Source organism: Glycine max, chromosome 7 (genome assembly GCF_000004515.6).
Source record: "Glycine max cultivar Williams 82 chromosome 7, Glycine_max_v4.0, whole genome shotgun sequence".
NCBI classification, from domain to species: domain Eukaryota; kingdom Viridiplantae; phylum Streptophyta; class Magnoliopsida; order Fabales; family Fabaceae; genus Glycine; species Glycine max.
The window spans coordinates 43,919,980-43,931,286 of record NC_038243.2 but is presented as its reverse complement, the minus strand read 5'-3'; the positions used below and the strand labels follow the sequence as shown (position 1 = coordinate 43,931,286).

The window sequence follows — 11,307 nt, the reverse complement described above, 5'->3', positions numbered from 1 at the left end:
TATGAGAAAAGATTGTTAAATAAGATGTTCATTCAGAAAGATCCAAAGTTATGGAATCATAAATTTCACAATACATTACTACTAGATAATAATATTTAACATTTCCATCAAAGATTTGATATTATTAAAAAATAAGAGTTTAATTTTATTAGAAGTAAGAATTTTTTGACTAATGAAGAATACTAGACAAATAGAGAAAAATACAAAATAACTTAGATTTTGATCGTACTCAAAATAACTTAAGTTTTAATTTTTTTTATTTAATTTTTAACTCCTTAGATTCCACAGTAAATGTGAAAGTTTACTTAAAGTTAGAGTTAAATTAAAAATTTAATAACTAAGTAGGAACACTAACTTATCATGAAAATTTCAATGAACAACAACTATTTCTTCTTCTCTCTTACATATTATTCTCCATGAACAAAGTTGCTTCACCATCAACAAACATGTACCATGACTAGAAGTGAACTTTGGTTATTTTTTTTGTTAATATAAATTTATATTTTTTTTTCAATTTAACAAAATAGTCCTTATCATTGAGTTCTCCCGTATGCCTAATGAATTCAAAATTAAGCCTTATAATTCAGAATCCTATTCAAAACCACCAAATTCAGAACTTGTAGCAATTGAATTAAAACCAAAATGGAACCAAATTTGCCACATATAAGTGCAGTAGAAAATTTTAGTGCAAGTAAAAAGAGAAGAGAGCAATGAAGAAAGAAAAAAAAAACAAAAAATAAGTTAATCTCCCTTTGTCTCCGTTGTGAGCGTCGCTATGTTGCCGAATGCAAGTTATCATCATCAGAACTAATATGTTCTCAAAGCTTCAGTCTCCACACCACCCTTTTCAACTCTTTGCAAAGGATGACAATTGTGCGTCGCCACCATGTCGAACTTCGTCTTCTCCGACACTTTAAGTCATCAGCGAGTGCAAGTTCAAGAATGAGCCAACATTGTCACATCAAGGCAAACATCGCCGACATCAATGTCGATGACATGGATCGAGACACAATAACAAAACCAAACACAAATACTTTCAGGATAATCATAGATCCAACAAAAAGAGTATTCTCTATATCTCAAAATCACCAGCCTAAATTTCAAAATTTTACACAATAATTCATAAAACCAAATGCGTAAGGACGCCTTCACCAATAAAATTGATTCGAATCTTTCAACTAATAAAATTAACAATATTGATAATTAACATTTTTTTTGAAAAAAAACAAAAAAAACCTAATATGATACCCGCAGTTATTTCATATTCATATACCGGATGTATAAAAAAATATTCATATACCGGATAAGGCAAGCCGAAAAGATAAAGGGGCCATTCGATAATTTATTCAAATAACACTGAAATGCATATTTTTAATATTATAAAGCTTTTGTTGTGATTAAGTTGAGTGAATATTTAGGATTTGGCCAGCTTTATACAAATAGAAAACTTTTTTTTTCTGACAGAATACCAATAGAAAAATTAAGAAATAGTACAACACAAAATTATTTATTTTAAAAATGATTACGAGACATGATAAAAGAAATCATGGGAGATACAACAAAGTTATAAGAACTTACATCTCATAAAACTAAGGATTACATTACAACAAACAAATAAATAATTCTGTAAAAAAAACATTACAAAAAAATTAAAACGTCACAAAAAAAAACTAATAAATAACTTTTTGTTTTGCATAATAGATTTGGAAAGTCAAATTATCCATTGTATGATTCTGTCCCTCCTTTTAAGAAAAAGAAAACATATGCTCTCATCCTTTAAACTATATATCTCTCCCGAAGACACATGGGACAATCCGTTTGTGATGTATGAGAATTCACCCATTTTCATTTTCAGGATACAATGCAAATGAAATGCCTGGTTGCATACACCCCAAACACAAAGTGCCAATAGGTGTATAATGAGATCACAGGTACTTAGTCGTACATTTGCTTCTACCACAACTTAAATAAGGGTATTAAAGTGGGTTGAATTGGATGAATCAACCCAGTTAATCTACCAAAAAAAAGTTGATTTGATTTCGTAATTTATAACATTTAAATAAACGACACATTATTTTTTAATTTTGATTTTATATTTTGAAATTTTATTTTCTTTAATCCACAATATATTTTCATTGTAACTTTAAACAAAATTATTTTAATTTAGGATAAAATGTGTTTTAAGTGTCTGATAATTTAATAAAAAATAATTTTAGTCCCTGTATTTTATAATAACAATTTTGGTCCCATGTGTTATGTAATATGGTGAATTTTTGTCCTTTACATTAACTTCATCAACTTCATCTTGAGGTGAACCATAGACCAAATCTAATATATTTTACAAAATACAATTACCAAAATTATCATTTTAAAAATATAGGGATTAAAATCGATTTTGAGCAATTCCTAAGGGACCTAAATTATTTTATCTTTAATTTATTTTTAATGAATTTATGAATTATTTTTTGAGTTTTTATATTCCATCCTTATTTATTAAAGACTTCAATATGTTTTTAGATTTAGAAAATGAGTGAGTTTTTTTTTGGTCCTTGTAAAATAAATTCTTTGTTTTTCATCCATCTAAAATTTGAAACACTAATTTTTGTCCTGGCGAAATGAGTTTTATCCTTAATATTTATTTTAAGGTAAATAAATAACATTTATTTCAAGATGTATAATTTTTTTTAGAAGTGTCACGTGTTGATATTTTACAACACTAGCGAATGTTACATGAACAATCACTTCATCTTTCGCACAAATAAGCAACTAACGAGTGACCAAAACAATTGTTTCTTATTTTTTAGGGATAAAAGCAAAATAAATTTTTTATAAGGGTCAAGATCAAAACTTGCTCATTTCATTGAGACTAAAAATATATTTAGTTTTCTATCAAATTAAAATATTCACTTTTAGACTAGATTAAATTCTTAGTATACTCAGTTAAAAAATGACATGTGTATTTGATAACTTATTTCTTTTACATTTTATATTTTAATGTGTATATTCTAACATTGGGATGTTTTAATTAGATTTTATGGTGCTAGTTGATGTTTTCACCTCTATTTTGATTAACTAGCTTCCTTCATACGATGAGATGTGATACTTGTGAATATATTTCGATGGGATAAAATTACTTATATATCAATTACCTTAAACGTGGAAGAGACTTTTATATATAAGATAAAATTAAACATAAAATCTATTAGTTTTATTTTTATCATTTAACTTTTAAATTTGAGTAATTTTGACCATTTAACTTATTGGTGATTTAAAAGTCAAAATTTATTTTATAATCTTTGCCAAGTGTCAAATACTAACAATGTTACTTTTAAGATGATAAAAATGATTAAATTGAATCAAATTTAAAATATAAGAGACCAAATTATTTTTAAAAAATAAAAGATCAAATAAGATAATAGACTAAAAAATATAATTTTACCTAAAAAATAATAACAAAGTGAAAGGAATGCTAAAAACACTTCGTGTAGTGTTCAGTAACAAATTCCCGAAGGCCTAAAGTAATTGTAAGAGAAATCCAATGTCTCGAAGATGGATTTCGTACTAAAAAAAAAATTGAGTTTGTTTTTAGTTTCATTTGTTGGAGAAGTAAGATTGTCTGTTCGAGAAGAGAAACGATATTTTTTTATAGTATTATTTTTTTTAATAACCTTTTACCACTTTATTTATAAAAAAAACAGAGTGTTGGGAAGCGTTTCTTTTTTTTTTTTAACCTTTTTCGGTATTTTTTTTTTATGAAATCGGCAACTTCTATTTTGTTAACTCAAACATACGTGAAGGTATTAACAAGGGGTCTAGCATTCTAGAATCTCTAAGTTGTTATAAATTTTATTGTATATTTTTTTTACAGAAAAAAAATGTGAAGGTATTATGAAAAAAAAAAATATAAATATTTTGTTGTCCAAGAGTATAGAGATGGTTGAATATAACGCATCATTGATTCTAACATACTATGTTTAATTCCTTAAAATAATATTTTATATTTGAGTCTTGTGATAAAAAAAAATATAATTAAAAAGTAAAAATTTCATTAAAGATAATTCATTAAATTTTTTATGAAAATTAATCATCATGATAAAATGATAATAAAAAAATACAAAGGTTGGAACAACAAATTAATACGATTGCAATTATGTTAGAATCTGGGTAGAATTAATATAGATAACAAATTTTGTCCTCCACATTCAATGCAATTGAACATTAACTAAAAACTAATTAAAATTTCCTAAATAAAAACTAATTAAACTGATAATTGCGCGTTAGATAATCCACAAGCTTGCTAGTTTTTAAATCATGATTTTCACCTATTATAACTTGTACCATATAATATATTACTGGTGGTCCCTGCTTCTAATACAAAGGATATGATATTCTTCAATAAAAAAAAGTAAAGAAAAACTATTAAGGCTTTATGTAACACAAAAAAAGAAGTTGTGGTCTTGTTTTACTACTATCGATACATTGAATTGAGGGCTTAGATTAGGTTCCAAAGTAATCATAACTTCAATATGCAAAACAGTGGTTTGACAATAAGTACCGAAATAAAGGGATTGTACCTGAATAAGAAGGATAACGATACAGTATACACAGGTAATGTAATAGAGATCATGCAAGAATGAAAAAAGAAGGAATACTGAAGCATTAATAATATAGTTAAGGAATGATCAACCAACCAGAAGTGAAAACTTGAAGACTATTAAACTCAGTAACAACAGAGAGTGCACTCCATTCGCCTAAGTCTAATACAAATCCAGACAAAACTTCAGAGGCTGCCACTCCTCCTTTTCCCTTTCCCTAAAACTCCCTTTTCCCAGAAAATTTAGAACAAAAAAACAAAAAGAACGACAAAACAAAAAGGGCACCTCTGGCTTTCACGTACATGCTCTATTATGAGTTCCGCAGCAGCAGGACCTCACATTCCAATTTCATATGATATGAGTGCCGATAATAATCAAATAAAAAAAAATTGCATGGGATCCTAATGTAACAATGATGATGACTTCATTGTGGTGATGCCAGACATGAAGCTGATAATGACATGACCATGAGTCATAGTGGTGAATGAAACCTCCAACACTAACTACTCTATGAAACCTGTTTTGGTCAAAATAGCATTTCTCACTTTGCTAAGATCTCTCCCTTTCAGTGTCCTCCCTATCCCTTCACATACAGAGAAAGATGAAATCTGGCTCCTTGCGAGTTTCCTAGCAATCCATTCATGAGGAGGTATCATGTCATCCTCATCCTCGCCATCATCATCATCATCATCATCATCACCATAATGATCTCCATAACCACAATCAAGCTTCTTGTTGCTTACACCCTCCTCAACACCCCTTTTCCCATATATTTTAGACCAATCAGGAATGTCCATAGGTGCTGAGGACCTTTGAACCACATTTGAAGAATCAGATTCCAAGGAGTTTGGTGTGGTACTATTAGTCCTTGGGATCTTTCTTGGAGAGGTTGGTAGGAGCCATGCAGAGGAAGAACCAGAGGACTCCTTAGATACCCTCAGTTTTGGGCTTAAAAAGTTCCTCTCCCTCTCCATGGCCACACCCCACACATCTCCTTCATCAAAATCTTCGTTCCTCATTGACCCCCCACCAAAACCGCTGCTTTTGTTCAGAAAGCCATTCCAATCTGCCATTGGTATCTATTAGTTCTGCAATCTTTTGTGCTGCCTGCAAATACAGATAAAGGTGGTGCTTGAGAGAACAAACCAAGGGAAGTGGATTGAGGTAAGAGAGGGAGTGATACTGTGATAGATAACAAAGGTGTCTATTTCAGTATATATAGACATAGATGACTTGAAATTTTTTTCACCTAAATGTATCATGGTTACTTACTAATGAGATAAAATAAAAAATATATTTTTCCCCTTCATTGGGAATTAAAAAGCAGAAAGGTGTAAGAGAAGAGAATACTATCAGGAATCTACCTTGCCCTTGTTTCAATACCCTCCAAAAAGGAAAGGCTCTTGAAATTATTATTTTTTTCTCAGATGGAAACCCTGATAAACCCTTTTAAAAACCAAACATGAAAAAGGAACAAAGGCTTGAAAATTCTTCCCCGGACCTTAATAGCTCCAAGGGGAATCACAGGTTTCAAGAGGGCAGGCTCACTTACAGAATGGTACCTGAAAAAAGACAAAGGGGCAGAAAAAGACAAGAAAGTGGCAAATGCAAATGTGTACACACATACGAAAAAAGGGTTGTGTTATTATAGTTTTGGCCCGTAAGTAAAAAACCTCATATGGATATTAAAGAAGGCAGAAAGAAAATGATGGGTCTTGGAGTGAGTCTGAGTTGATATCTGTCTCCATTGGTTAATTGCAAAAGTCCAAAAGAGCACAGATGAAGGACATGGGCATAGCGGCATCGATTAAAACCCAAAGAGAAAGTCCCATCATATCAATAGCAGCACTATTAATAAGAAAGAAGAGGGAAGAAATTAACACACGGCCTGAGGCTGCTGCCTGCCTAATTTATCACTCAGTTGCAGTGTATGTGTATGCTATGTATGCAGAAAAGAAAACTAACTTAAATGGGTTTTTGTTTTTTCAATATCTTTGAAAAGTTCTGAAAGGCTGCATTCTGATCCGGGAGAGGTGGTGATGCACGATTGGCTTGAAGGTACCTCAAGGATCTGCAACCTTATCCTCAACTCAACTAATGTTACGTAGTAGTAGTGACTCATTACTCATTCGGCGGTAAGTAGTAGTAAGAGAGAAAACAAAAGAAAAGGGTCTTTAATTGGTTGAGCTCTTCTAACTCTGAAACTTGAAAGTGTGAGCCTACGCACACCCTTTATTAATTGCCTTGGAGAGGGTGCTTCCTGCTACCAAGTATAGTAGTTGTAAGTAAAAGCCATTTGGTTGGGTATTACTATAACATTGAGATATGTAGCCAGTTTTTTGCTGACGAATAACAATGCCATTCAACTATGACTTCTTATATTTTATCTTCCACCCTTTTACTCAATGCTTCCTCGCTTGTGGGATCATTAATGCACACATTAGATTGAGTCAATGTGGTGCAAATTGTGGTCAAAATGCCAACTTATAAAACCATGATATCGTGAATTAGTTTAACAAGCTTAAATTATAATTGCAGTAGATAATATTTAAATCATTATTCGAATTGTATATGGAGGGAATGAATATAATATCGTATGGATAACATAGCCTATTTGTTATTTTCTCAGTTCATGCGTGTAGGTGAAGCTCTTTTATTGTGCTACTATGGTTTGCTCCTATTATCGAGTAAATCATTATCTTTGGTTCCTGAAAGTGTATAGTTATCACCTTATTACGAAGCTAATCAAGAAGGAGTATTTTAATATTTAGTATCAATTATTTTTTATTGTTTAAAACTTTGTATTTTTTTTTTACGTGTCCTGGATAATACATATGCTTAGTTTATTGTAGACATTTTTAGTGACAAAGCATTACTTGTTTTTCTTGTGCTCCACTAAGTAATGTTCTTATCCACCCATAACTACTTTTTAGTGGATGTAATATTCTACTTTCTAGTCCTCCTATACTGTAGCTGTGTAGCATTACTTACTCATTTCGTCTCAATTGTTGAAAAGTTATTTTACATAAATAAAAAAATACTTTATCTTCTCCATTATGTACCATATCATAATTATTATGTAAGAAAAAAATTATTCTAAAATAGTTATAATTTTAACTTTTTAATGTATCATTAATTATTATTATTTATTTATATCTCTTATATATTAATGATAAATTATAAAATTTAAAATAAATTATTGATTATGTAAAGGTTAATTTTATAAAATTATTATTCTCTTTCGTCTATTTATTCTGTTTTTCTTGGTTTGTCTAAAACAATCTAATACACTAATTATTTAGAGAAAGAGGAAATAAACAGATAAAAAATATATAATAATAATTTTATAAAACTAATCTTATAATTAATACTCCATCTATCTCACAATAAGTGTTAGTAATTAAGGAAAAAAAATCATTCTAAAATAAGTGTTACAGTTAGCTTGTAAACTTAATATTAATTGATTTTTCTCACTAATATTCTTAATAAATGTCAATTTAATTTTTTAATGTAATATTAAAATTGATTTTGTAAAGTCAATGCACTCTCATCTATTTATTAGCTTACTGTTGGGACAAAGGAAATATTAAATTAAAAAGTTAAGTGATACTTATTAGAAGTATAAGTGAAAAATAATTAATTTTATATTATAAAATTAACCTAATATTACTTATTTTAGGACAGTTACTTTTTAAAATACGACATTTATTTTAAAATAATTAATTTTCAAATGCCACACTTATTTATCTTGGGACGGAGGGATAGCAATTATGCACGTATATCAATTTACATTTATTACTTAGGATTCGTAACAAGCTGTTTTGGAAACATTGACAGCTATCTTGGCACAAAAACCATAATCGATTTATCTCGCTATAGGCTATTCTGACGCCATTTTTTTAGGAACATATTAATAATGGAGTAGACTATATTATACGCGACTTTTTTTTTTTTTACTGAATATTATACACCACTCACATAAACTTTAACATGGTATATGTGAAAAGATTAAATTCATGTAAAAAAGGGTTAGGATACTTTAAGAAATTAAGAATTATACGAGAAAGCATATATACAAATTATTCCTACACAAATTTGTTTTCTTTCAGTTAACTTCTATCCTCCTAATTACTAAGACCCCTCCGATCAATCTTTTGTTTAATAAATTACGCAACATCCATTACATCACTGTACTATTTAGTATTTACATATGGGAAAATGGCATCAGAAAGTATAAATAAAATACGATAAGTAAAATTCAATAAACAAAGAGGATATCCATGATATTTTATTTTAAATTATTATTAAAAAAGAGTGATATATTATGTAAAAAAAAACATTTAACTCTAGTGTTCTAGAGATGACAAGATAAGTCAATTCATTCCACCAACAACCCATCTAAAACGGAATGGAATAAGTTGCCTTACATTGAAAAGTGAGTTAAAAATACTCCATTCATTCGTTTTTTATCTGTCTTTTAATGTTTACACGTAAAAAACAAAAAATATAATAATTTTTTTATTTAAATAAAATAGTTATGAATATTTCTATTTTATCATTTTTCTTATTTCGTAATAGATGAAAAATAAGAGTATATTTAACAAAAGAGTAATTAATATTAACTTGAATATTAAAAATGACAGATTAAAAAACAAAAATCTTCAAAAAAAAAATAAAAATCTGACAATTAAAAATAAATAGATAAAAAAATGTTTAAAATAGTTTTAAAAAAACATTATACTTGAGTTTGTATGTTGATTACTAGCATTTCTATTTTATAATCTTAAAGAGCATCGAAATATAGTACCTGCAATATGCTATTTTAACTATAACTCAACCAATAATATTTGTGTACAGGTCACGATTCTAGTCACTATAACTTCATTCTTTGTTTTCAATATGATATAAAGTTTAATGTTTATATTTATTTGTGTATTGTCAAATTATTTAACATTAGATTTTATATATATATATATATATATATATATATATATATATATATATATATATATATATATATATATATATATATATATATATATATAACATGCGGTTAAGTGTCAGGTGATTTTAATTTGAGATGCCTAGGATATTAGATTTTAGGATATTATATTTGACAAATAATCACAATTTTTTTTATAGTTGTATCTGTGTTGTATTCTACTTATATTCCATTGTATTTACATTTCTTACGTTGGAATTTGTTTATTTTAACCCCTCTTTTAGATATTTTTTAAGACCGCTCTTAGCTTTCTATATTTATCTTTTGGTACATAAAATGGTGTAAGCAGTGTAATATTTTGTTATTTATTTGAATATACCTAAAAAGAATCCGAAGCAGTATTGTAGACTAAAAAAACTCCCATTGGTTGTGAATTGTAGCCACCCCACTTAGGCACTTGTTTAATTTAAGAATTCCAATCTATAATCTGACTCCAAACAAAAGCATCTTTCCATAATACATTTCAATTCCATGCACAATCCATGCGAATGTGACGCACGGCATCATATGATTTTGGTATGGGCATTTAAATCGCACTATTTTAAAAACTTTTGTAAAAGGAAATGCCCAAAAAATATATTTTATTTTGTATATAAGAAGAGCAAGGAATTGCGTAATCTGAAAACGTTAGGGATTTATATCATACGAAAATAGTGTGATATTAAAGGAATTGGTATAGAATATAATGACATAATCAAAATGAAAGAATACCACCACAAGTGGCCAGCCACAAAACTCCATAATTGCATTGTAAAATACAATTAAGTGAAATCACTAAGTGGGCCAGTTAACCTCCACTAACGAATTCTCATGGTAGATGAGATGAAAAGGTTCAATTCTTACCATCCATAGTCCATACCTATTTTTTCATGATTCCAAATATTTGATAATCAAGTACAACTACGACAATTTGATATTCTTTCTCATTTTACTCAAGCAATACTTTTAAACAGAGAAAACTGGTGCGTAAAAAGTGGAAAAAACTGGTGTCTGAAAAGTAGAAAGCAATAACAAGTAATTGAAAATCCTCCATTGAATTTGCTCTTATACTTTGTACATACCATCGACTAGGAGCAGCTATCCGAGCTAGTCATACATACATACATATATATGTATATATATATAATCTATCATTTTCACAAGTGTTTGTCGCTTCAACACCCTTCATGATTCATGAAGAAACCATTGTGGTGACAAGTGGTAAGAAAGGCTAGGTGGGACTTCCAAAATGAGGAGTGGGGATTTTCTCAAACTGCCATCTTAATTGCCAGCTTGCCACCTATGTGGTTAGGGATTTAGGTCATTGACGTGTTTAAAGTAATACGATTCCACATAAAGATGTCACCATCACACGTACTGAACCACTTGCCTCCACCTTTCCTCATTCAATGGGGGTAAATTAGAAGTAAAGATAAAATAAAAAAAATAAAAAGATGTTTTATAGGTAACGTTTTTTTAGGGGTTCCTATTATAAAATATCTAAACAACGGTACAACACTTTTATTCCATTTCATTCTAATCCATTGTTCATTCCATTCTTTACCATCAAATCCAAATCCATAAATTCCTTCAAATATTATTATTATTACCTTCATAATATAATTCAGTTCAGTTTCAGAATAAATACTTGTATAATAAGTTCATATAAATCCCCCCTTTCAAATATGGGGTCTAAAACACGGGGTAAAAACTAATCATATATGAAGACAG

General features: G+C 29.0%; 1 protein-coding gene across 2 annotated transcripts; it reads right to left on the bottom strand.

The window, feature by feature from the left end:
• Positions 1-4,679: 4,679 nt before the first annotated feature.
• On the bottom strand, positions 4,680-6,941 carry LOC100791504 (uncharacterized). 2 transcript variants are annotated; one of them, XM_006584017.4, is made up of 2 exons: positions 6,097-6,941; positions 4,680-5,702 (listed from the first exon to the last, which is right to left on the bottom strand). In XM_006584017.4, the coding sequence occupies exon 2, from the start codon at positions 5,666-5,668 to the stop codon at positions 5,099-5,101; it is 570 nt and encodes a 189-aa protein (XP_006584080.1). In that variant the 5' UTR covers positions 5,669-5,702; positions 6,097-6,941; the 3' UTR covers positions 4,680-5,098. The 2 variants fall into 2 exon arrangements, with proteins under 2 accessions (XP_006584080.1, XP_003528686.1); XM_003528638.5 differs by having other exon boundaries at positions 5,960-6,939.
• Positions 6,942-11,307: the final 4,366 nt, after the last annotated feature.